General features: G+C 45.4%; 2 protein-coding genes across 48 annotated transcripts in view; both read right to left on the bottom strand.

Moving 5' to 3' along the window:
• On the bottom strand, positions 1-21,351 carry LOC110523900 (uncharacterized). 20 transcript variants are annotated; one of them, XM_036977613.2, is made up of 27 exons: positions 21,000-21,351; positions 20,253-20,490; positions 18,535-19,225; positions 17,840-17,943; positions 17,645-17,710; positions 17,349-17,492; positions 17,038-17,171; positions 16,794-16,888; positions 13,466-13,520; positions 13,145-13,279; positions 12,671-12,910; positions 12,498-12,543; positions 10,674-10,887; positions 10,420-10,535; positions 9,828-10,245; positions 9,236-9,370; positions 8,167-8,203; positions 6,596-8,025; positions 5,435-6,445; positions 4,267-5,250; positions 3,299-4,126; positions 3,139-3,198; positions 2,784-3,037; positions 2,346-2,608; positions 1,828-2,182; positions 1,255-1,591; positions 1-1,058 (listed from the first exon to the last, which is right to left on the bottom strand). In XM_036977613.2, the coding sequence occupies exons 2-27, from the start codon at positions 20,468-20,470 to the stop codon at positions 924-926; spliced, it is 8,505 nt and encodes a 2,834-aa protein (XP_036833508.2). In that variant the 5' UTR covers positions 20,471-20,490; positions 21,000-21,351; the 3' UTR covers positions 1-923. The 20 variants fall into 20 exon arrangements, with proteins under 20 accessions (XP_036833508.2, XP_036833509.2, XP_036833510.2 ...); XM_036977614.2 differs by having other exon boundaries at positions 1,828-2,179; XM_036977615.2 differs by having other exon boundaries at positions 2,346-2,605.
• Positions 21,352-22,185: 834 nt separating this feature from the next.
• Positions 22,186-26,118, bottom strand: part of LOC110523898 (disabled homolog 2) — a 30,324-nt gene continuing 26,391 nt past the window's right edge. For all 28 annotated transcript variants that reach the window (XM_090234953.1, XM_090234958.1, XM_090234972.1 and 25 more), the window contains 4 exons: positions 25,355-25,478; positions 24,469-25,131; positions 22,644-22,843; positions 22,186-22,552 (listed from right to left, as the gene is read on the bottom strand). In XM_090234953.1, the coding sequence (XP_090091079.1) occupies positions 22,481-22,552; positions 22,644-22,843; positions 24,469-25,131; positions 25,355-25,478 (1,059 nt within the window). In that variant the 3' untranslated portion in view covers positions 22,186-22,480. The remainder of the gene's footprint in view (positions 22,553-22,643; positions 22,844-24,468; positions 25,132-25,354; positions 25,479-26,118) is intronic.

The raw sequence follows: 26,118 nt of genomic DNA, 5'->3' as shown, positions 1-26,118 counted from the left end.
GACATTAACATATAAAACTTTATTAACATATTTTACATGAGCTACAGAACAGCTATGTTAGTTTGAACCAACAGTGGCTGCAGAACATAATCAATAATTGAGAACTGAAATTGAACTCATGATCTGTGCACTGTTTCTGTGAGTTTGTCACTGTACATGGATTAAACTAGAGGATTCTGTTCCAGCGCCATTTTAAATTATATTTCCTGTATCTTCAGCGAGCATGAAATAAAGAGACATTGCTGTGCTGTCCCTCAAGCTGCAAAGCTGGGTCTTGTTCATGCATGAAGAGTGAAAAACCAAAGTAAATGTTAAGGGTACATACCCCTCCAATATATCTGATCTAAATTATAATAAACATATATACACACACAATGCTCATGTTTAGACAATGGCTACCTATGTAAACAATTTTAAAATAAGAACACAAATTTGAATGCGAAAGTCCCTGTAGTAGAGTGAGTTAACACTGATTTCAAGTATTCTCCTTCTTGCCGATAGAGGGAAATTATCATGAATGTCTGGCTTGGTGTGGTTTGAAAAAATGTAAACCAAATAAATATAAATATGTAATTAGAATGAATAGATTACTCAATAGGCTAGATGATATGATTGGGGTAAAAGAGCCAAAAAAACATAATCGTTCAATATAGGAAAGTAGCTTAAAGGCGCGCCAGTTTGGTCCCCCCCAAAATTTGAAGAGGAATTATCCCTAGTTTGGTTTCACTGTTGCCATCTTGTGACCAAATCTGTTCGCTGCAAGCATGAAACCTTGTTCACATAAACACAAGCAAGCAGAAACGTAATTTCAGTGGTAGATACAAAAACATGTTTTCTTAAGTATTTAACATTTTGTTCTCCAGTTTGATTCAAACAAAGAGTCAAAGAGTGCCTTTTTGATCTCCTTTCCCTTCCTCCGTCTCTCATCCCTCATTCTCCTCGACCTCGGTGAAGATGTCACTGAAGAAGTACTGGGACACGTTGATGGGTTCCTCGTCTGCTGAACCACTGTCCACACAGGGAGACGCACTGGGCTGGGCGGCTGGCACCTGAAAGGACTGGTGGAGAGAGATGGGGAGGGAGAGAGAGCGAGAGAGAGAGGGACAGGAGTACAATGAGGGTTCTGTTTCTCATCATTTAAAACAACAAAAAAATACAAGATCATACCCACAACAGTAGGTTAATGTTTTTTTTGTTTTTTTGCAAAGTTCATAGGTAAAATACTGTATCACCAGATGTTGTCCATCTCTTTACCTCAGTAGCTGTAGTACACAGGGAAGTACTGGGCTCTGGGTCTGAGTGTAAGGCCAGGGCATCAGAGGGTTTTTCCTGAGTCACCCTGGCGGAAAAATCTGGCTTAGTGGTGGTTCTGGTGGCCCTAGTGGGGGTGGTGGTGTAATGCATTATGGAAGGTGAAGGCATGGTTCTGGTTGTGGTGGAAGGTGCAGGAGCAGCCCGTTTCCCCCCTGGGCGGGTGGTGTTGACCTGGGGCCTCCGAGCGGCTGCTCTGGTACCTCGGGGGGGGGCAGCTACAGGGGAGGTGTTCTTATTGGACATGAAAGACAGGAATCCTCTGGGTCTCCTACCAGGCCTGTAGGGGGAAGGAACATACAAAATATTTAAAATCAATAATTATTAACACTCCTAATCAATCGAATCAATGGAAGACAATCGAATGTGTCCTGTCAATTAACTATAATACAACAGCAGGTCCTTTGAGCTACTAACGACTTAATCTTTAATTGAGGAGTTCATAACTAATAGATAGTACAAACAGGGGGAGATAGAGTGACAGGTATAAGAACAAATGCTTTTCAGATAAATCACCTGCTCAAGGGGCCACTCATAGCCAGCGGTGTAATTTGACGGGCAGCCTGAGACTCCGCCCCTGAACTATTGTCCTCCCCTCCAGTCGGCTTGTGCTCGGTCTCTGTACGATCGAAACAGCCCACAGTCCCCTGCTGTGGCTCATCAGCCACCCCCTGTCGTGATGCAGTTCCCGTGACGGAGGGGCCTGGCTGGGCCAGGGGACTGGAGGCAGTGGGGTGGTAAGTGTCTAGGGTGGTAGTGGTCAAAGAGGGTGTCTGGTCTGGGGTAATGGGTGACACAGCCTCCTTGGCAGGGGCCGAACAACTGGTCTGTTTCCTTACTGCAGTGTTAGGTCTCACCTGCAGTTTGTCTACTTCGCACAAGCAGAGACAGAATTATATTAGGAGAATTTTACACAATAAAATGGATGGACGGATAAATGAACGGAATCGAATTGAATGAACGAACAAACAGACGATGGAGAGTAAGTGTTCTACACATTGTATTAGATGCACTACGGTGTACTCTGTGCCCACCTCTCCTGTCTCTCTCTGGCGCTTTCCTCTTCTTAGGAGGATGCGTGTCCTCACTAGTCTCTGCATCAGCCATGGAGTCTTCTGAGGGTTTGGCCGAGGCACACACACCTACTGGACCCGCCGTGGAGCCAGACTCCACTTCCTTGATACTGGTGTATGAGGGTTGAGGAAGGACCTCATCCACTGACATAGGCTCAGGGACTTCACAGAGGACACCAGCATTCCCTTTCTCCAAACCACCTCCGGGGGCAACAATATCACTGCTGAAGGAGAGGAGAAGGATATGCAAGGTGAAGGGACAGAGTGCACAAAAGAAGGACGAAAGAGAGAAAGAATGAGGGGGAGAGAGGAGAAAATGTACATTCATTTGGGAGATAAATTGCATTTGTGGGGGGGGCTGAGTGGAAAAGGGGTTAGTGATGACTGACAGGCACTAACCTCTGCTGCAGTTGAGCGCCTGCGTCTGGTAGAAAAAGGAAAGGCTCAGAGAGGGTCTGGGATGTGCAGCCACTCTCCTCCCCTGTGGGGAGCACTGGGATTTCAGTCAGGGAGAGGATGAATATAGGCTCATCCGGGTCTGACTGGGCCTGGTCCAACGGAGCAGTCGACACAGACGTTTCTGAGTGCTGTATGAAGACAGCATCACTTTGTTGCGAGAAAATGCTTCCCTCCGTAAAGACAGGCATATCGCCCTGTGAATATTAACGTCGGACACACACAGATGAGACGCATATCTTAGGAGCACATTTCTACACGCAACCAGACATCTTCGGGTAGGAATACAATGAATTACCTGGGTAGAATCAATGACGTCAGTAAGAGGGATGACTTGGTGAATCTGTTCCATTTCCTCCTATGAATACAAACACCACACACACAGATCCGAGACTTTAAAAACACACTGGGGTAATGCAACCGGCTAAACCAATAGCTGACATTTATACTAGCCTTACCTGGGTCGTATCAATGATGTCACAAAGGGGGGAGACTTGGTGGATCTGTGGGATTTCCATGGGAACCTCATCAGCTTCCTCTGGTGTCTGGACTTCAGGGCTTGGCCTGCTTTCTGGTACCTGGACTGCAGAGCGCGTAGCGGCTCTGGCGGTGAGACCCAAGTTGGGTTTGGGTTTAGGTAAACGGGCCCTCCTGGTTGGGGGACCTGTTTGTTTGGGCTGTTCCGAGTCTGATGTCACTGACTGGGACCCTCCAGCACTGAAGGAAGATGAACTATTTTCCTTAGGGCCATCGTGACCTTTCACCTCTTCTGATGACCTCAGAGGTGACTCTGAGACTATGGGTGTGAGTGTAACTGGACCTGGCTGCTCAAGGCTTGAGGTGGGCTGTGGTTGTGAGAGTATGGTGGTATTCTGTGTGGATTGTTGTTTTGAGAGTGTGTTTGTGGTGGAATTTAGTGTGGGCTGGAGTGGTTCTGACTGTGTGGTGGTATTCAATGTAGGCTGTGGTTTTGAATGCGCTACTCTGGTTCTCTGAATGGGCTGTGGTTCTGAGAGTGTGGTGGTAGTCTGTGGTGGTTCTGACAGTGTGGTGGTAGTCTGTTGGCGTTTGGTTTGTGTGGTCCTAGCAGCCCGTCCCAGGTTGGGTTTGACCTTAGGGAAGTGGCTCCTCCTGGTCTGTGAGGTTGTCTGTTGCTCTGAGCCCTCTGACACTTCAGAACCTGATTCTACCTGAGAGGCGTGTCCAATATCAGTCCCCTCCCTCTGTCTGAGAGGCCCCTCTATGGGTGGATGAGGGATGACTTGGTGAATCTGTTGTATTTCCTCCTATGAATAAAATCATACACACCCTTTAAAAACACACTGTGGTAATGCAACTGTAACACAATCAGACATCTTTGTTAAACACATTAAATTATAAATAGCATTTAGGCTAAACCAATAGCTGATATTTATAAAAGCCTTACCTGGGTAGTATCGATGATGTCACAAAGGGGGAAGACTTGGTGGATCTGTTGTATTTCAATGGGAACCTCATCAGCTTCCTCTGGTGTCTGGACTTCAGGACTTGGGCTGCTTTCTGGTACCTGGACTGCAGAGCGTGTAGTGGCTTTGGTGGTGCAACCCAAGTTGGGTTTGGGTTTAGGTAAACGGGCCCTACGGGTTAGAGGACCTGTCTGTTTGGGCTGGTCTGAGTCTGATGTCCCTGACTGGGACCCTCCAGCACTGAGGGAAGAGGAAGTATTTCCCTTACGGCCATCTTCTGATGACCTCAGAGGTGACTCTGGGACTATGGGTCTGAGACCTGGCTGCTCAAGGCTTGAGGTGGGCTGTGGTTGTGAGAGTATGGTGGTACTCTCTGTTGATTGTGATTTTGAGAGTGTGTTTGTGGTGGAATTTAGTGTGGGCTGGAGTGGTTCTGACTGTGTGGTGGTATTCAATGTAGGCTGTGGTTTTGAATGCGCTACTCTGGTTCTCTGACTGGGCTGTGGTCCTGAGTGTGGGATGATATTTGTGGTGGGTTGTGATTTTGAGTGTGTGGTAGTTCTCTGTTTGGGCTGTGTTTCTGACTCTGTGTTAATACTCTCAGTAGGCAGTGGTGGCTCTATGGTGATAATCATGGAAGGCTGTGGTTCTGAGGTTGTGGTGATATTCAGCATAGAATCTAGTGGTGGTTCTGACAGTGTGGTGGTAGTCTGTGTTGGTTCTGACAGTGTAGTGGTCGTCTGTTTGGGTTGTGTGGTCCTGGCAGCCCGTCCCAGGTTGGGTTTGACCTTAGGGAAGTGGCTCCTCCTGCTCTGTGAGGTTGTATGTTGCTCTGAGCCCTCTGACACTTCAGAACCTGATTCCACCTGAGAGGCGTGTCCAATATCAGTCCCCTCCCTCTGTCTGAGAGGCCCCTCCTCTATGGGTGGATGAAGGATGACTTGGTGAATCTGTTGTATTTCCTCCTATGAATAAAATCACACACACACACACACACACACACACACACACACACACACACACACACACACACACACACACACACACACGTAATGCAACTGTAACACAATCAGACATATTTGTTGGAACACATTAAATTATAAATAGCATTTAGGCTAAACCAATAGCTGATATTTATAAAAGCCTTACCTGGGTAGTATCGATGATGTCAGAAAGGGGGACGACTTGGTGGATCTGTTGTATTTCCATGGGAACCTCATCAGCTTCCTCTGGTGTCTGGACTTTAGGGCAGGGTCCAGTATCTAGTCTCTGGACGTCAGATTTGGGTCTGGAAGCCACATCTGGTACCTGGACTACAGAGCATGTAGCGGCTTTGGCGGTGCAACCCAAGTTGGGTTTGGGTTTAGGTAAACGGGCCCTACGGGTTAGAGGACCTGTCTGTTTGGGCTGGTCTGAGTCTGATGTCCCTGACTGGGACCCTCCAGCACTGAGGGAAGAGGAAGTATTTTCCTTGAAGCAATCGTGACCTTTCACCTCTCCTGATGACCTCAGAGGTGACCCTAGGACTCTGGGTCTGAGTGTAACTGGACCTGGCTGCTCAAGGCTTGAGGTGGGATGTGGTTGTGAGAGTTTGCTGGTACTCTGTGTTGATTGTGGTTTTGAGAGTGTGTTTGTGGTGGAATTTAGTGTGGGCTGGGGTGGTTCTGACTGTGTGGTAGTATTCAATGTAGGCTGTGGTTTTGAATGTGCTACTCTGGTTCTCTGACTGGGCTGTGGTCCTGAGTGTGGGATGATATTTGTGGTGGGTTGTGATTTTGAGTGTGTGGTAGTTCTCTGTTTGGGCTGTGTTTCTGACTCTGTGTTAATACTCTCAGTAGGCAGTGGTGGCTCTATGGTGATAATCATGGAAGGCTGTGGTTCTGAGGTTGTGATGATATTCAGCATAGAATCTAGTGGTGGTTCTGACAGTGTGGTGGTAGTCTGTTTGGGTTGTGTGGTCCTGGCAGCCCATCCCAGATTGGGTTTGACCTTAGGGAAGTGGCTCCTGGTCTGTGAGGTTGTCTGTTGCTCTGAGTCCTCTGACACTTCAGAACCTGATTCCACCTGAGACGCGTGTCCAATATCAGTCCCCTCCCTCTGTTTGAGAGGCCCCTCTATGGGTGGATGAGGGATGACTTGGTGAATCTGTTGTATTTCCTCCTATGAATAAAATCACACACACACACACACACACACAAACACACACACACGTAATGCAACTGTAACACAATCAGACATATTTGTTGGAACACATTAAATTATAAATAGCATTTAGGCTAAACCAATAGCTGATATTTATAAAAGCCTTACCTGGGTAGTATCGATGATGTCAGAAAGGGGGACGACTTGGTGGATCTGTTGTATTTCCATGGGAACCTCATCAGCTTCCTCTGGTGTCTGGACTTCAGGGCTTGGCCTGCTTTCTGGTACCTGGACTGCAGAGCGCGTAGCGGCTTTGGCGGTGAGACCCAAGTTGGGTTTGGGTTTAGGTAAACGGGCCCTACGGGTTAGAGGACCTGTCTGTTTGGGCTGGTCTGAGTCTGATGTCCCTGACTGGGACCCTCCAGCACTGAGGGAAGTATTTCCCTTACGGCCATCGTGACCTTTCACCTCTTCTGATGACGTCAGAGGTGACTCTGGGACTATGGGCATGAATGTAACTGGACTTGGCTGATCAAGGCTCGGGGTGGGCTGTGGTTGTGAGAGTTTGGTGGTACTCTGTGTAGATTGTTGTTTTGAGAGTGTGTTTGTGGTGGTATTCAATGTAGGCTGTGATTTTGAATACGCTATTCTGGTTTTCTGAATGGGCAGTGGTTCTGAGTGTGGGATAATATTTGTGGTGGGCTGGTGCTTGGAGTGTGTGGTGGTGGTTTGTGGTTTTGAGTGTGTGGTAGTTCTCTGTTTGGGCTGTGTTTCTGACTCTGTGTTAATACTCTCAGTAGGCAGTGGTGGTTCTGTGGTGATATGCATGGTAGGCTGTGGTTCTGAGGTTGTGGTGATATTCAGCATAGGCTCAAGTGGTGGTTCAGAGAGTGTGGTGGTAGTCTGTGGTGATTCTGACAGTGTGGTGGTCGTCTGTTTGGGTTGTGTGGTCCTGGCAGCCCGTCCCAGGTTGGGTTTGACCTTAGGGAAGTGGCTCCTCCTGCTCTGTGAGGTTGTCTGTTGCTCTGAGCCCTCTGACACTTCAGAACCTGATTCCATCTTGGAGGCGTGTCCAATATCAGTCCCCTCCATCTGTCTGAGAGGCCCCTCCTCTATGGGTGGAGTTTCTAGAGTGGGCGTATCACTGCTCTGAGGCACTGGGACAGATGCCGTTGATGTGGTGACTCGGATAGAGGCCGTTGTTGTCAAGGTGACTGGAGGAGAAGATGTTGTCGTGGTGACTGGGACTGAGGCTGTTGCCATGGTAATTATGACACAGGCTGTTATTTTGGAGCCTGGGATAGAGGCTGTTGTCGTGGTGACAGGGACAGAGGCTGTTGTTGACGAGGCAACAGGTACAGAATCCTCAGCGATTCGTGATGCCTCAGTGACCCTAAAAGATTCAGAAGGAATGGTGCTAGTTTGTGATTGGTCAGTGGGCTGTGGTGTCATCTGGTACAGTTGGTCCTCATTGGAACGTTCTTCCGTGATGATATCATCTGCTCCGGCAGTGAAGGCCTCAGCCGCCTGAGACAGGTGGGTGAGGTTGCCGATGGCCAGAAGGGTTCTAGCTGCCTCGTTGTAGCTCTCCTCAGATACTGGAACACAGAGGGGAGAGGAGAAGAGAAACAGTTGAACATTCAATAGTTAGTGGTGTGAGGGAGAACGTTTATATTTTGTATATATTTTTTTACTTAAGAGAATACAATAGATATCAGCTCTTGAAAGGACCAACCTACCTTCTGTGTTATCTGGAGACAGGAAGTCTATCACGTCCTAGAACGAAGAAAACAAAAACATTAGTCCTCATAACATAGACAGAATCTGGAGCAAAACAGCAGCCGTGCTTGACCCAATTGGATGCTTGACCCAGTGATCTCAATTTAACACGAGAACTTCTGAAAGGTGCTATATACTGAATCTCAAATGTGAAACTATAACCAGATTTCTATCCAACCATTTAATACGGATGAATTGCCTGACACATGAAAAAAGACACGAATGGACCGATGGAAACAGTAAATACTGGTACAATTTCAGAAATGTTGAGAATTCGTTCGTTCGACATCTTTTAGTGTCTGGAAAATGTATTTTGTGAGAAATGGCGGTGAGAACCGCCTTAATGCGCAAATAATATTATAATAACCATCAGAAGGTAGTAAACTTGAGTCACGCGATGATGTGTGGTCCTCCCATTACCAAGCATGCAGTTTATTAGGCTACAGATGAAATAAACTTCACAGGGTGGTGAAAGTGCACAGTGATGAGTTTGATGCTCCTTTCCCATAAATATCGAGGGATTTATTCTGGTGACATGATGATCGATGCTTGGCTGCCGTTTTGACAAATAAAAATCCCCTAAAATCCCATAATGGTGGGAGGCGACCCACACTGTATCCGCGAGCTGTTGGCTGGAGCGCTTGTGACAAGACTAGAGTGGGCACAGTTGGTATATAACTCTATTTTTTTTTGCGACTGAAAAGGCGATGTAAACCCATTTTACTTGTTCCCCCCGCCCCCCCCCCCCCCCCCCCGGGTACTTGGGAATTTAACCTTAAAAAGTTATTTTTATGTGCACTACGTCATCACACACAGCCTTGTATCCGCAATAAGTCTGTTTGATTGAAACATCTCTGGTAGGAAAATGCTTATATATTTTTTTATGCAGATTTGAGAATTTTCACCTGAAAATCTGTCACTAATTGGATGGAAACCTAGCTATTGATGACAAAATGTTGGTCAAAAACATGGATGAAGGAGGGATGGTAGACAGACAGGACAAACAGGACAGGGCACATGATGACTTACTACTAACAGGTCCAACTGATGTTCACAGGGCACTGTGCCCATTTCACCACCCTGTGCCCGCTCGCATGACGAGTCAGGGCAGAATGCATCATGGGAAATACCCAGGACATCAGGCACGTTGACGGAGATATCGAGCTGTGAGCGGGGGAGAGGATGACAGGATGGAAGGGAGGTTACAGGATAGAAAAACCATGCATGATAAATAAATGAATAAAAAGACATACACAGGGTCGGTTGTGCTGTGTTTCCAACATGTAGGACAACTAAAGCCCCTTTGTGAATAGCAAGTCGGAGAGTGAATTAAATGGGTAAACCAATGGGATGAAACTGTGAATGGATAAAATAATAATAAAATAACCTAAAAATAAATCCAAATAGATCCATTACGTAGGATCTAGATCTCCGGGACAGTAGAATATCCTTTTTCAAAGCATTGATCCAACCCATTCCATAGTGGCTCAGATTTGTTCTTTACACATGGATCCTTTTTTGCAACTATGGTGCAATTATGGTGGAGAAATTAAAGGGGCTGTGTAACCAGGCCAGTGCATTACAGCTAAGCTCAGTAGTGTGAAAATGGTAAGTGTGTCACCCCTTTCACCTCCTCCATGGTCTCCTCAACCTCTGTGGCGACAGGTTGTGGCGAGCGAAGGCTCATGGGGATGAACGCAGGTGCCTGATTCTCCTCCTCTGGGCTTGTGGGATTGTGGGTGTCCTCCTCGGCCTGCGGCTCCTCTCTCCATGCTCCTTCTTCCTCATCTTCATCCTCATCTTCAGACTGGGATGCCCTGAGGGTGACCAGCTTGGATTTCCTAGCAGTTGATTGGCCCATCCTACCTGGCAGGGCTGGGCCAGGTTTGATTTTGGCCCTCCTGGTAGCTGGTTTGGATTTGGGCATGGTGGAGGGGGATCCGTCTGAGGCGGGAGTGGGGGCAGAGTCTGAGGGCGAGTCCCCATCCTCCTTTGCAGGGTAATTCAAGAGCTGTGTCTTTTTGGGTATTCTGCCATACCTGAAATACATTAACATAGTTAGTTTTACTGCCATCTGTGGCCCTCTTCAGTTATGTAGGATCAGTTTTACTGCCATCTGTGGCTGTGGCCCTCTTCAGTTATGTAGGATCAGTTTTACTGCCACCTGTGGCTGTGGCCCTCTTCAGTTATGTAGGATCAGTGTGCGTGTGTACCTGGTGGGTTTGATGGGTTTATCGTTGGCTTCTTCCTCCTCTCCCTCAGATGAAGAGAGTTTACCAGCTTTCTTCTTCTCCTTTTGACTGACTGAAGGGGAAGCATCTTTATCTACCTGGAAGTAAGTTAAGGTAGAGGTTGGACCACACAGACACTCAACTACTTTTCAGCTACTGAGGTTCAGACAACAGTCTTAGGGTTTATAGAATGTTACAAACATTTACGATTAATTTGTCACAGGACAAAGACCTACCTGTTCTTCAGACAGCCCTTCTTCAGTGTTCTCCTCCTCTGTAGGTGTGGCCCCATCTTTAACGTTAGGCTTGGTATTGGGCTCGGGGCCCCTCTGGCCCCACTTCCTACCCAGGTTAGGAAGAGGTCTCTGGGATCGGCCACGGGACAACTGGGCTGGTTTGATCACCACAGGTCCCTTGGCTGCTTCCACAGGCCCTTCTGCCTGCTTTGAACTAATAAAAAATGCATCATAATTATTAAACCTACAAGATGTAATATTTTGGGCGACCTGACCAAATTCACATAGAAATGCGAGTTATAGATCTGTCATGCTCATCGAAAGCAAGTCCAAGAAGCGGTAGATCTGTTCTATGTACATTATTTCTATGCTTCCCGTTCTTAAATTAGTTTTTTTTGTGTCTTTTACTTTTGGTTTTGTACACCAGCTTCAAACAGCTGAAAATACAATATTTGGTTATTTAAAAAATATTTCACAGGGGTTTAGATGGCATAATGATTCTCTACAAAAACTGAAATTAGGCAAACTAATAGACTTTTAGCAAAATGGAAAATGGCAGAGCGAAATCTGCATACTGCGCCTTTAAAAAGGGACATTTCTAAAAATGTTCAACTTCATAATCAACATCTCCAGCACCACCCCAACATCAACATATGTGAAAATTGCACATTTTTATGTTTTGTTAGATACAGGAAGATAAGTCTTTCCAGTGACGACGTCGGTGTGCATCATGATATTTTAACCCATTGTGAGTAGGCATTGCTTACTAATTGGTTGAGGATGTCATTAGAAACACTTATCTTTCTCTATCTTTTTCCACACAAAACATAGAAACACTATTTTCATAGAGGACTCTCTATGACCAAAAGTATATGGACACCTGTTTGTCGAACATCTCATTCCAAAATCATGGGCATTAATATGGAGTTGGTCCCCCCTTTGCTGCTATAACTGTCTCCACTCTTCTGGGAAGGCTTTCCACTAGATGTTGGAACATTGCTGCGGGGACTTGCTTCCATTCATCCACAAGATCATTAGTGAGGTCGGGCTCTGATGTTGGGCGATTAGGCCTGACTCGTAGTCAGCGTTCCAATTCATCCCAACGGTGTTCAATGGGGTTGAGGTCAGGGCCTTGTGCAGGCAATTCCACTGCTTCAGAGACCAACGGTGGAGAGCTTTACACCACTCCAGCCGACACTTGGCATTGCGCATGGTGATCTTAGGCTAGTTTGCGGTTGCTCTGCCATGGAAACCCATTTCTTAAAGCTCCCGACGAGCAATTCTTGTGCTGACATTGCTTCCAGAGGCAGTTTGGAACTCGGTAGTGTTGCAACCAAGGACAGACGATTTTTACGCGCTTCAGGGGTCCCGTTCTGTGAGCTTGTCGCCTACCACTACGCGGCTGAGCCACTGTTGCTCCTAAACGTTTCCACTTCACAATAACAGCACTTACAGTTGACTGGGGCAGTTATAGCAGGGCATACATTTGACAAACTGACTTGTTGGAAAGGTGGCATCCTATGACGGTGCCACGTTGAAAGTCACTGAGCTCTTCAGTAAGGCCATTTAACTGCTAATGTTTGTCTGTGGAGATTGCATGGCTGTGTGCTCCATTTGACACCTGTTAGCAACTGGTGTGGCTGAAATAGCCAAAATCCCTCATTTGAAAGGGTGTTCACATAATTTTGTATGTATAGTGTATGTTGATGTTGGGGTGGTGCTGGAGATGATGAATATGAAGTCTAAAAATTATTTCAGCACTTGACACTTTTTCTCTTAATGTAAAGAACAAAATAGTTGACATTTACAAACTGCAAGTGTTACCTCTCTGGAGGCCCTGCCTCAGAATCTTCAGGTACACCAGCCTCTTCTGAGGAAGCAGAGGAAACAACGGCAGTAAGTAAGATAAATAATGAGTTACTAGATTTTGTATATTTTCACTTTGTTATATGGCTACTGTGAAAAGCACCACTGAAGTCGTGGAAGTTCTACCGCACCTTGATCACTTGTTATTAGGTCAATCTTCTTTTTCTTTCCATCCTTTGCTTCTTCAGGAGAGGACTCTCCTCCACCATCCCTACTTTTGCGTTTTCTCTTAGGGGTGGGAGCGGAAGAAAGCGTGGTCCCTTCGTTAGAGACGTTCTCGTTCTCCTTCTCTCCCTCCACCTCCTCTGTGTCCATCTCCGCGTCTAACCCCTCCTCCTCTACGTCGCTCAGCTGCTTCGCTGCTTTCTTTTCTGATGGACAGTGAGGGCAGAGATATTGAGACTCATACAGGGAGCAAGGACGGATAATGCGTGGGCTGAAGACATTACTACCTTTAAACTATGAATAATGTTCAAGAAATCACAACAATTTCACCAGATTACATAGGTGAGAGATGCCATACTGAGAATTCCAGGCATTGACTTTGTGGTGGAACTCCCGACATGACCAAATAGGTAGTAAACAAGGAAATGTATCTTAGTTACCTTTCTGTTTGATTTTTTTCTTGATCCGTATCTTCTCTGTGGGGGACTTGTTATTTTTGTTCCTCTTTGCCTCTGCAGCCAAGATCTTCTCCAGGAGACTAGTGAAGAACTCATGGTCCAGCCTGCGTTTCTCCTCTAAATCAAATCAAATTTTTGTTGGTTAGATACACATATATAGCAGATGTTATTGAGGCTGTAGCGAAATGCTTGTGTTCCTAGCTCCAACAGTGCAGTCAGAACAGAGAAAAGACCAAGATGAATTGGATTCCCGAATCACGTCTATAACGGTAAATTCCTTCTGATAATTTTTTCAAAACTTACTGAAGGCCTTGTCTATCCTCCAGCTGTTTGCTCTCTCCTCTTTCTTGAACTTGTTCTGAAAGACAAAAAACAGGAGACAAAATTACAAACTGGCAGTAACACAACCTAGTGCAGTTGTATAGTGCTACAGCCCCGATCTACAATATTTAGGGTTGGGCGGTAACCAGACCTTCATATCTTCATTACCGTCCTTCTCATCCTGGGTTTTATGGTATTAGCAACTTAGTACACAAGAGGCTGAAAAAAACACACAAAAGAAAAGCCCATTGGGCATCCATTAACCGGAATGCTAACAAAATGAGTGCAAGTAATGGCGAATTTCCATGGAGGCTGCTAGCTAAATATGCTAACGAGCGCAAATGAAGTCGCTCGGGCAACAAGCCTGCTTGCTCTGCTCAGAGAAGGGGGGGGGGGGGGGGGTAGCAGAGAGAGCAATACAAATAACTCATCCAAAGGGATTTCACTTCTTAAACAAGGCAGAAAGCTAACACAATATGATGCCCTGTTACCTTAATTATTCAGCCACTTACTTATAACGACCAAGTTAAACTTTAACGCAGAATTTCCCGCAGGGAAAAATAAATATCTTTCTGCATTTTGTAAACGCAGACCTAAAATGCTCCTTATTGTAATTTCTGCTCGGCATCAGACAAATCTTATGCTTCAGTTGCACTTCTCCACTCAGATGAGAATTCACGAATGGGCATTCTATCATCAGACTGACTGCGCTCTGACTGATGTGTAGCTAAAAATTGAAAGATGCTGGAGGAGTGCTTGACGCCATCTGTCAAGCATAGTGGAGGCAATGTGATGGTCTGGGGGTGCTTTGGTGGTGGTAAAGTGCGAGATTTGTACAGGATAAAAGGGATCTTGAAGAAGGAAGGCTATCACTCCATTTTGCAACGCCATGCCATACCCTGTGGACGGCACTTAATTGGAGCCAATTTCCTCCTACAACAACAGGTCAATGACCCAAAGCACAGCTCCAAACTATGCAATAACTATTTAAGGAAGAAGCAGTCAGCTGGTATTCTGTCTATAATGGAGTGGCCAGCAGTCACCGGATCTCAACCCTATTGGAGCTGTTGTGGGAGCAGCTTGACCGTAAGACCGTAAGACGTGCCCATCAAGCCAAAACAACTTGTGGGAGGTGCTTCAGGAAGCATGGGGTGAAATCTCTTCAGATTACCTCAACAAATTCACAACTACAATGCCAAAGGTCTGCAAGGCTATAATTGCTGCAAATGGAAAATTCTTTGACGAAAGCAAAGTGACAAGGACACAATTATTATTTCAATTAAAAATCATTATTTATAACCTTGTCAACGTCTTTACTATATATCCTATTCACTTTGCATCTTATTTCATGGAGGTTTTCATGGAAAACAAGGACATTTCTAAGTGACCCCAAACTTTTGAATGGTATCAAATCTTAAGTGTAACATACACATGGATAGCAGATGTTAATGCGAGTGTAGCGAAATGCTTGGGCTTCTAGTTCCGACAGTGCAGTAATATCTAACAATACCCCAACAACTACCTACTACACAGAAATCTAAAGGAGTGAATGAGAATATGCACACCTCTCTATGTTAGTGATGGCTGTTTAACAGTCTGATGGCCTTGAGACAGAAGCTGTTTTTCAGTCTCTCGGTCCCAGCATTGATCCACCTGTACTGACCTCGCCTTCTGGATGGTAGCAGTGTGAACAGGCAGTGGCTCGGGAGGTTGATGTCCTTGATCTTTTTGAACTTCCTGTGACATCGGGTGGTGTGTAGGTGTCCTGGAGGGCAGGTAGTTTGCCCCCAGTGATGTGTTGTGCAGACCTCACTACCCTCTGGAGAGCCTTACGGTTGAGGGAGGTGAAGTTGCCGTACCAGGCTGTGATACAGCCCGACAGGATGCTCTCGATTGTGCATCTGTCAAAGTTTGTCAGGGTTTTGGGTGACAAGCCAAATTTCTTCAGCCTCCTGAGGTTGAAGAGGCGCTATAGCGCCTTCTTCACCACACTATCTGTGTGGGTGGACCATTTCAGTTTGTCCGTACGCAGAGGAACTTAAAACTTTCCACCTTCTCCACTGCTGTCCCTTCGATGTGGATAGGTGGGTGCTCTCTCTGCGGTTTCCTGAAGTCCTCACCTCCTCCCTGTAGGCCGCCTCGTCGTTATTGGTAATCAAGCCCACTACTGTTGTGTCATCTGCAAACTTGATGATTGAGTTGGAGGCGTGCATGACCACACAGTCGTGGGTGAACAGGGAGTTTGTACGGACAAACTGAAATGAAACTGAAACTTGAACATCAAGCCTCCAGCTTGATGATGAGCTTGTAGGGTGCTATGGTGTTGAAGGCTGAGCTGTAGTCAATGAACAGCATTCTTACATAGGTATTCCTTTTGTCCAGATGGGTGTGATGGTGATTGCGTCGTCTGTGGACCTGTAGTGGCGGTATGCAAACTGAAGTGGGTCCAGGGTGGCCGGTAAGGTGGAGGTGATATGATCCTTGACTAGTCTCTTAAAGCACTTCATGATGACAGGAGTGTTACGGGGCGGTAGTCATTTCGTTCAGTCATCTTTGCCTTCTTGGGTACAGGAACAATGGTGGCCATCTTGAAGCATGTGGGGACAACAGACTGAAAAATTGAACATGTCCGTAAACACACCTGCCAGCAGGTCTGCGCATGCTCTGAGGACACGGCTAAGGATGCCGTCTGGGCCAGCAGCCTTGCGAAGGTCAACAAGGTTTAAATGTTTTACTCACGTCAGCCACAGAGAATGAGAAGGGTAGCAGTCCTTGTTAGCGGCCGCGACGGTGGCACTGGATTATCCTCAAAGCGGGCAAAGAAGGGGTTTCGTTTGTCTGGAAACGTGATGTCGGTGTCTGTGACGTGGCTGGTTTTCTTTTTGTAGTCTGTTATTTCCTTTAGACTCTGCCACATACGTCTCGTGTCTGAGCCATTGAATTGTGACTCCACCTTGTCCCTGTACTGGCATTTCTCCTGTTTTATTGCCTAGCTACTGTCTATATTCAGTCATATTCCCAGACTGAATATAGGGGCTTTGTATGCATCACGGAAGTTAGAGTAGCAGTGGTCGAGGGTATTGCCCATGCGTGTAGCACAAACAATATGCTGGTAGAATTTAGGTAGCCTTGTTCTCAAATTTGCTTTGTTAAAATCCCCAGCTACAATAAATGAGGCCTCAGGATATATGGTTTCCAGTTTGAATATAGTCCAGTAGTGTGTGTGTGTGTGTGCCTTTACAATTCAGGTTATGTGGGGCTAAATCAGGAATAACACTATAATAAATTACACAAGTGATGCCAGTGATACCTTGATCTCGGTGCGACCGCGGTGAGGGAACAGCTGTCCAATCATGGAGAAGTCTGTTCCCACCATACTGATAGCCAGGAAGAACATGTCCGTCTCTGAAGAAACAGCACAAATACTTTGTTTTAGTAGGACTTTTGGTTTCAACATGCACAAACATAGGTAAACTAAGGTGTAACTGATGATTAAGTAAATATTGGGATAGAGTAGAGTTCTATTGGACCCATGTAGTGGTAGTCAGGCAGACCTTTGTTGGACCAGGGCTTAACGTGTGTCCCCTTCCTGAAGCTCGAGTAGGTGGTTGTGGAGCCACGCTCAAAGATGGGGTCTCTATCATCAGCTGGGTTGGGCCCTTTCTGCCTCAAGACCTCCACCGTCAAACTGGGACACACACACACGGGAGAAAGTTAAGGGACACACACACACAGGGAGAAAGTTAAGTAACATCCAAACATAACAGGATTGGGGTGAAGTCCAATTCAGTCAAATCAGTGAGTCAATTCAGGAAGTAAATCAAAAAATTGCTTTTCAATTAGGAAACTGAGAGACGTCGCTGACCTCTCCTCATCGATGATCAGAGAGCCGTCTTCTGCCACCTTCACCCGCGGGACCATCACCCCATCGTCATCCTCATCTTCATCTTCATCTCCCTGGCTGGCTATCTCAGCTGGGGCCTCCGGTGTTGGGGGTCTTTCAGGTGACCTGTACAAGACAAAGATTATCATTTCAATTGGGTTAAATAGCACAGCTCACTTGGTTGTTACATTGTGAGATGATATTTCACACACTTTATTGCCTGCCTAATATATATTTTCTAGAAATGGAAAATAAACTTGAACATGATATGGTCTTACTCTTCTCTTGGTGGGGTGAGTGGGAGGACAGTCTCATTCTCCCTCTGTTCCTCTACCAGATAAGACCTGGAAGGAAAACACAACACAGGGAACTTCAGAAAAAACTTTAAAATAGAACATAGATTTACACTGACTGTGCCCAACAAATACACCCCCCCCCCCCAAGACTCACACCCACTGAAGATGTAAGCTTACGTCATGGGGTTGGTATCAGGCAGGTAGTAGATGAGATCTCTCATGGTCATTTTAGAGGGATCTAGTGTGTATTCGCTCACACACACCTTGGCTTTGCTCCGTTTCTGCACGTTCAAAACATCACAATGTTAAAATTCAGTGGCATGACAAGCATCTAAACAATGACAGTAAACACTGTGCTCTGCTGTCATCTAGCAGCTTCTCTTGGTGACAGCAACAACTGGTTTAACTGAAGAACCTCTGCTATCTAAACACAATCAGTGTGAGTGTATGAGATATGCTAATTCGTTGCAGTTCTTGGTATCTTCAAACATTGACAGTGCCTAGAGAAGAGTTTAACATAATAATCCTACATTCTGTGCAGATTGTGTGTTATCAAACATGCATAATGGTGTTAGCGTCACAAGATTACATTATCCAGCCCAAAACATAGATTGACGGGATCTTAAGCACATACAAATTAATAACATTGTACGAATTGGAATTTGTAAAATACTAATGAATTTTTAAAAATAACATCAGGACGTAACAGAGTAAATGGATGATGTTGAATACAGTTGTGCACACTTACTGGGGATCCGTTTTGGCTTGTGAGCGCTACTTTCAAAATTACTGGCTGAAATTATACAAAACCTTTCTAGCATCACTTTATTCTTTGAACTAAAGATCACCAGTGAGACTAAAACCAATCTCACCTTCTCCTTGTTCATCTCCTGTCTCAGCAGCTCTCTGAGCTTCCGGGCCTTAGCCAGCCTCTGTAGGTCTGTTGGGTCATTCAGGAACCTGCTAAGCCTGGACTTCCCTGGTGCCAGCCCGGTGAGCCCACCAGACACAGACCTGGCGACCAGAGTCTTAGCTCTCTCTGACACTGAGATACCCTCTTTGTCTGGAAGGGAGGACGATGGGACCATCTCTAACGGAGTGGATGGAACTTTAATGATTGGTGTTTTTTTCAGGAGATCTGATTGGATGCAGTCTTTGCCTGCTGCCTGCAGGGTCTGTTGTGACGAGGATGAGTTCTCCACTACCACATTCCCCAGAGAGGTTGTTGTAGGGCCTGGGGAAGCTGGGGACAGTGGCCTGGGTTTGGGCTGTCCTTTGGCCTGCCTACTACCTCCAGAGGGCCTCCGCCTTGGGGATCTCATGCCCTGTGGGGGTCCAGAATCTGTCTGGCTGGGGGCCTCTGGAGCCTCAGGGGTTGGAGCTGGAGTCTCAGTGCCCGCTCTTACAGGGGACTTGGGGGTCCTGGGGGAGGAGCGGGTGAGGGCTGGGGTGGCGGCCACCCGGGGTTTGGCAAGGTTTGGCATGACAGAGAAACGCTTCCTCCTTTGAAGACCGGCAGAGGGGGTGCTGCTGGAAGCCTCGCCATTTGGGTCTTTTCCATCCCTATACCAAAGACAAAAGGGTCAGAGACAATGCAGACAATCAGCTAATACGTGAGCAACACTGAACCACAGTCAGTGGATGGTTGTTGGGGCAAAACCAAGTTTAAACCTAGTCTGATTAATATGTATATACAGCCTGAAGCCAATGGCTGCAAAATTGTGTAAATGTTTCTTATGAGCAAGAATGTATAATACATTTAAACTTACTCTCCAGGTGGTCTGTGCGGTTTGTCTTTTAGCTGCTTGAAATGTGAGACAAATCTCCACAGGAAAGTATTGACTGTGACAATAAGTTATATATTCGGATTCAGGGGAGGATGGAAAACAATCCAGACCTTTTTTGTGTGACTTTTTAATTTATTTTTTTCTTCAGATTTCCATTTTTTTTATTTTTAAGGTGTGGATTGTTCCACAATACAACATGTTCATTGCCATGGCATGCTTAGTTCAAAGCTATTGACGAAATGAAAAAAGATCCAATACAAAACAAACTTCACCTTGGTGCCAAATCATATATCTACTGGCTCAATAAAAAACAAAATCTGGTAAACAATACTTTCCTGTGGATATTTTGTCTCAAATTTTTAGCAAATGAAGGACAAACCACACGGTATACCAAGTTTAAATTTATTTTTATTAAACATTTACACGATTTTGCAGGCATTAGCTTCAGGCTGCATATACAAATGAAGTGTATTACAGCCTAATTCATCAGACTAGTTTAAACCATGTGTACGACCCATGTTACCTTGAGTAGTTCTCAATTCTACAACAAAATGTGAATTCCTGCGAGAGATTATAAACCTCCAGAACAGTCACTGACAGCCACACCTCTGCATTTACACATTTAGCTGTAAAAGTGACTATAATACATTTGATTCAATTCTGGATGTTGAATAAGTCAGCCCCCTGCACCTCTCTGATTCAGAGGGGTTGAATTAAATGCAGAAGACACATTTCAGTTGAAGGCATTCAGTTGTACAACTGACTAGGTATCCCCCTTTCCCCATTGATCGATTGGCACTCACTCTCTGGGTGTGGTGGACTCTGTGGAGGCTTCTAGCACTGCAGTTGTGGTGGTGTCCTTCACGCACTGGCCCCATGCCTGGGGAAGGTCCTCGGAGGCCTGGGAGACTGCAGCTGGAGCCTCCTGGGAAGGTGGAGTGTCCTGGGAGGATGCTGGTGCTGGCCCTCTGCCTGCTGGCCTGACGTTCGGGCGAACACTGATCCTGGATCTGCGAAGCATTCTCTCCTACTGCAGAGAGGCTATGACACGGATGATGACATTAGCTATAAGAAACACATCAGAGCTCAGGGTTGCTAGCAAGCGAACTTTTATTATATATTTGGCAAATGACCATCAATGGCTTGTGTATAAGCTAGTTAGCTACTAAATGCATCTGTTGGCTGTAGGAAGTCTGCTCAGCTGCTAAATGTCACTCACTGGCTCACTTATCTGACTCAGCTAGCTAACGTCAGCTACGTGTCAGTCACATACCATAGCTGACTACCACGGGTAAGTCAGCTAGGGAAATACACCAGAAAACGTAAAGTGAGATAAAGTAATTACAATTTCAGCTCATTATATTTTGTTAGCTAGCATGTCTTACATAGTAGTAACGACGAATGAGCATTATTAGCGTGCTAAAAGTTGTAAACTTGCTAACAGTTAGCTAGCAGTCACGCTTTCTTTAGACGTCTAGGAAAGTAATGTAGCAATGTAATACTAACTGCCACTTCTCCAAATACGTATCGTAATCCATAAAAATACAAACCTCGTATTTAATGATCAGCTTTTCGACATATATTCCATATGGTCGACGTTTTAATCCAAGTCTAGCACCATGCACACACACGAGTCCCCCATGATGTTTTCGATGACGTCAGTGTCATTCGTGAAAGGGATTGTGGGAATAGTAGTTTAAGTGATTGAAAGGCCAAAAGTTGTTAGAACAGCAGCTCGTGTTCATGTTATTTCTACATTGCAAAATTGAAAGGGACAGGTCCACAATATTATTTGAATGCATACTAGCTAGCAGTACTTTATTTAGAACATGATTTTAAAGTAGGTATATCAAACACAAGTCATCACATCATAGGGCAGGAACCTTGAGTCAAATTCACCCACTTTAATTTCTTAATCAGGGGCACTAAACTAAAAAAGTACATTGTGACTTAACACATGAATATGTATTAAAAAGTCAAATAATTTAAATGTCAGTGATTCTGGCAACAGCAAAAAAATACAAGTGAGTCACACAACCCATTGTATGATCAAAGTGCAAATAGTTTGGGGTAATAGTAACCTAGGATTGTGTTACATTTAACCAGGTGCTTTAGTCTGCACTCATTAGGTGAATCATTACCAAAGTATCTATAGACTTATTTGGATAAGGCAAGTATGTATTAGCAACCAAAATTGCATATGAATGAATTCAGCCTTTTCTCAGTTTTAGATTCTGAAGACCCAGGTCCACAACTCAGTAACTGTTGGTAACTGTTACTTCATAGGTTGAATGAAACGTTGCACCCCACACAAGTACATGTCTATGAAAACTTGTTTGAGTGGCCTATACTAAGACACATGAATGTTGCCCACTTTAAGCAGCCTAAGGATACAGTAAAACCCCTTAACATTTCCCGGAGAATAATAATAACTAAGACACGACAAAGACCAATGAAAAAAAGTGTTTAATTAATAGACAGTATTTGTAGGGCCTTCCCTTCCATCCATGTTCCTCCCTTTCAGGAATAATTTCATTAGAATGCATTTCATTCAGTGGCACTGAAAAGCTAAGTGAGCTGGGAACAGAAATAAACTACTACTACTGATTGGGCAAGACATTAAAGTCCTCCAGCTCATTCATCACCTGATTTACTTAAAGGCACAGACCAACTCCTTGAATTGGCTTACGAGGAAGTTTGCACTCATCTTCTTTAAAAAAAAACACACAAAAACAATTTTGCTGAAAACCTTTATTTTTCCCCTTAAGTGTATACAAATGTGGGATATTGTTTTTCCATCAGGAAAAGTTAAACATTTCTGGAGTGCATCTTTAAAGTGAAGGTGGTTTGGGGGAAGCTAAGTAACTGACATCAAAAAAGGCAGGTGAGGAGTTAGTGTGCATTGGGGCAGGGGCTAAAAGACGCAATCGTGTAGATTGTCTGGCGCTCGTTGTAGCAGCTGGTTCTGAAGATCTTATTTGGTCGTAGAGCCTTGCTGCTTATTTTCTGGAACTGATGGGCAGGATGTCACTTAGGCAAAGGGGTTTCCAAAGGGGTCTCCGAAGGGATCCGAGCCGCCAGTGGTCTGGGCAACAGGAGTGTTCTGTCGGAAAAACAGTGATACAAAGCAGTACGTTATCGTCAATTGCTTGGCGTTTGATAGGATTCATTGCGATAAGAGTCTGTTTCCGTACCATTGCTAAGAGTGGTGCTCCAAAGGCATTAGGAGTCGCAGTGCCAAATGCATCATCAAATAGGCTCTGGTTGAGACCGGTTGCTGCTGTTGGAGCCAGGCCTGGGGCTGGATTTGGGGCAAAGGCATCCAGGAGCCCTGGAACAGGGGCCGCTGCAGAAGACATGGGAGCAGCTTGCCGTGGGGCCGGTTTGGGTGAGTCTAAAGACAGACAGGAAAGAAACGGGAGAAGAATCAGGTGGATTAAAAATAAATACATTTCACAGATACAATACCAGTCAAAAGATGACACAATTCAAGGGTTTCTATTTTTACATTGTAGGATAATAGTATAGACATCAAAACTATGAAATAACACATTTGGAATCATGTAGTACAGTCTTAAATCAAACTATATTTGAAATTCTTCAAAGTAGCCACCCTTTTCCTTGATGACAGCTTTGCACACTCTTGGCATTCTCTAAACCAGCCTCATGAGGTAGTCATCTGGAATGCATTTCAATTAACAGGTGTGCCTTGTTTTTTTCCTTCTTAATGCATTTGAGCCAATCAGTTGGTAAGGGTGGTAAACCGAATATGGACTTGGTCTTTTACCAAATAAGGCTATATTATGGCAAGAACAGATCAAATAAGAAAAGAGAAACGACAGGCAATCATTACTTGAAGACATGAAGGTCAGTCAATCCGGAAAATGTCAAGACCTTTAAAAGTTCCTTCAAGTGCAGTCGCAAAAACAATCAAGCACAAGAAAGGAAGACTTACCTCTGCTACAGAGGATAAGTTCATTATAGTTACCAGCTACAGAAATTGCAGCCCCAAATAAATGCGTCAGAGTTCAAGTAACAGCCACATTTCAATAACTGCTCAGAGGAGGTTGTGTGAATGGTCAAATTGCTGCAAAGAACCTACTACTAAAGGACACCAATAAGAAGACTTGCTTGGGCCAAGAAAAACAAGCAATGGACATTAGACGTGGAAATCTGTCCTTTGGTCTGATGACCAACCTCAATGTCTTTGTGAGACAGAGTAGGTGAACGGATGATCTCCGTATGTGTGGTTCCCACCATGAAGCATGGAGGTGTGATGGTGCTTTATTTATTCAGCAGCAATACGCCATCCCATCCGTTTTGCACTTAGTGGGACCATTGGTTTTCAACAGGACAATGACCCAACACACCTCCAGGCTGTGTAAGGGCTATTTGACTAAGAAGAAGAGTGATGGAGTGCTGCATCAGATGACCTAGCCTCCACAATCACCCAGCCTCAACCCAATTTGGATGGTTTGGACCACAGTGAAGGAAAAGCAGCCAACAAGTGCTCAGCATGTGGGAACTCCTTCAAGACTGTTGGAAAAGCATTCCGGGTGAAGCTGGTCAAGAGAATGCCAAGCGTGCAAAGCTGTCATCAAGGCAAAGGGTTGCTACTTTGAAGAAACTTAAATACATTTATTTAATACTTTTGGTTACTACATGATTCCATATGTGTTATTGTTTGTCTTCAATATTATTCTACAATGTAGCAAATAGTCAAAAAAAAAAAAAAAAAAAAAAAAAACCTTGAATAAGTAGGTGTCCAAACTTGACTGTTACTGTACATCAAAAACCATCCTGTAACCAAAGCCATAGACTTCACTGTGCTACCGTCCAGGAAAACGGTACCGGACCATGTTCTTTTTTACACATTAAGGTATACACCCGTTGTATTCGGTGCATGTGACAGATTTTTTATTTAACTTGATATTTGCTGGGGCTAGATGATAAATAGGTATTGGGGTAATCTCCTACAGATTTGATAGGATTTTGAAATTCCAAAACAACCACCATTACCATTGGCAACCGCTGAAATCTGACTCTGAATTTCAAAGTCGTCGTGATCCGCAACCTCCTGGAGCATGCCCACTTTGCTGGAGAAGTACTGGGCAAATGCGCCATCCCCATTAGTGCTGGGGGTGGCTCCAGGAGCCTGCTCCCCCTTCCTGGCTGGGATGGCTGGAGGTTTGGCAATCTGGAAGTCCTTGAACATGTCCTTCCCACTCTTCTTCTCCTTCTCCCCTCCCAGGGGGTCCAGAGCCGTGAAGGCACTGGGTTCTACCTTGGCTGGGGCCTCCTTGATTGGGGGCCGGGGTGGTGGCCGAGGTGGTCCTTGTGGCATACCCTGTGGAGGGCCTCCCATCATGGCATAAGGGCCAGGTTGGAAGGGGTTAGCCATGGGAGGCTGGCCCCAGCCAGGTGCAACCATGGGCCCTGCAGGAGCAGGCTGTCCCCAAGCCTGGGTGACCGGCTGGGCCCCATACGGGGATGGAGCCTGCTGGCCCCAGGGGGCCGGGGGTATAGGAAGGGCACCGAAGGCAGATGGCTGGGGGAAGGTGGTCTGGGGGTTGTGGAGTGTTACCCCTCCTGGCATGGTGAACATGGAAGGTCCTGGGACTCCCCACGGTGATGTGGCTGTGCCATGAATGGTGACTGAAGGGGGACCCAACTGCAATGCTCCTGGAGGACAGAGGAAGACCAGGGGAGAGAAGAGGATAAGGTTACCTTTTCATTTAGGTATAATAGGTAGACTGAATAGAACTTAAAACACCATCTAGTTTGACTCAAATGCAGCATAGCTAAAGGATGATTTGCGCCAATGCCGATTTAAGCTAGCCAATTGTTTCGCTTCAACACAACATGGGTTCTCACTATTTGGAGCCAATGACGCCACTAGTCTTACCCAGAGCTGCTATGGGAGAGGTGGTGGTCGGACTGTTGAAGAGGTCATCAGAGGCAGATGAGCAGTCAGGCTGACTGAGAGCAGCATATGGGTCGGTCCCAAACAGGTCATTGGCAGGAGGAGACTGGTGGTCAAACCGCAAATAAGGCAACCAAATTTACTACAGGGATATTGAACAATTGACTATCCAGCGAGGGCCAGTTAACAAGGGGAAACTGTAGTGAGCACTGAATTAATGGCAAGGTTTATATGGATGATAATGCGGTTGAAAAACTATCATACTTATATACTGTATTCACATTAATATGAACCTTTAAAAAACACATCCCAAATAATACTTAAAAAGACAAACACCAACACTTACCTCCACACCTCACTGAAGCATGAATGTTAAGACAAGGAACATATAAATAGATAGCAAAGGGAGATAAGTGGTTACAGTCAAGCAGAGAGGTTGTTAATCTCCAGGGACAAGCAGGTTAGAGAAGCCATGTGAGCACCACTACATGCAGTTACATTAGAAACCCATACCAGTTCCAGTTGTATCCCCAGAGACAAAAACACCAACCCTAACATCCTTGTACCAAAACCATGTTGGTAAAGACAAAACAGTGCAATGCTACCTGTTGGCCTGTAGGAATAGAATATGCCAGCATGGTATCCCAGTGCTGTGAAAGGGGGTTGTTGTTAGAAGACCAATTATGGTTTGGGGAGGTGGTGTGCAGACAGACTCATTCTCAGACATGCAGCAACATCATAGGACC

Source organism: Oncorhynchus mykiss, chromosome 5, assembly GCF_057628025.1.
Source record: "Oncorhynchus mykiss isolate SJ-2025 chromosome 5, ASM5762802v1, whole genome shotgun sequence".
NCBI classification, from domain to species: Eukaryota; Metazoa; Chordata; class Actinopteri; order Salmoniformes; family Salmonidae; genus Oncorhynchus; species Oncorhynchus mykiss.
This window is presented reverse-complemented; position numbering and strand designations above follow the sequence as displayed.

Coding starts and splice junctions, on each gene's coding strand:
- LOC110523900 (XM_036977613.2), bottom strand. CDS start 20,470: ATGCTTCGCAGATCCAGGATCAGTGTTCGCCCGAACGTCAGGCCAGCA. Junction 17,493..17,644: donor CTCACCCCACCAAGAGAAGA/GTAAGACCATAT, acceptor TGTCTTGTACAG/GTCACCTGAAAGACCCCCAA. Junction 2,183..2,345: donor GCCAGAGAGAGACAGGAGAG/GTGGGCACAGAG, acceptor GCTTGTGCGAAG/TAGACAAACTGCAGGTGAGA.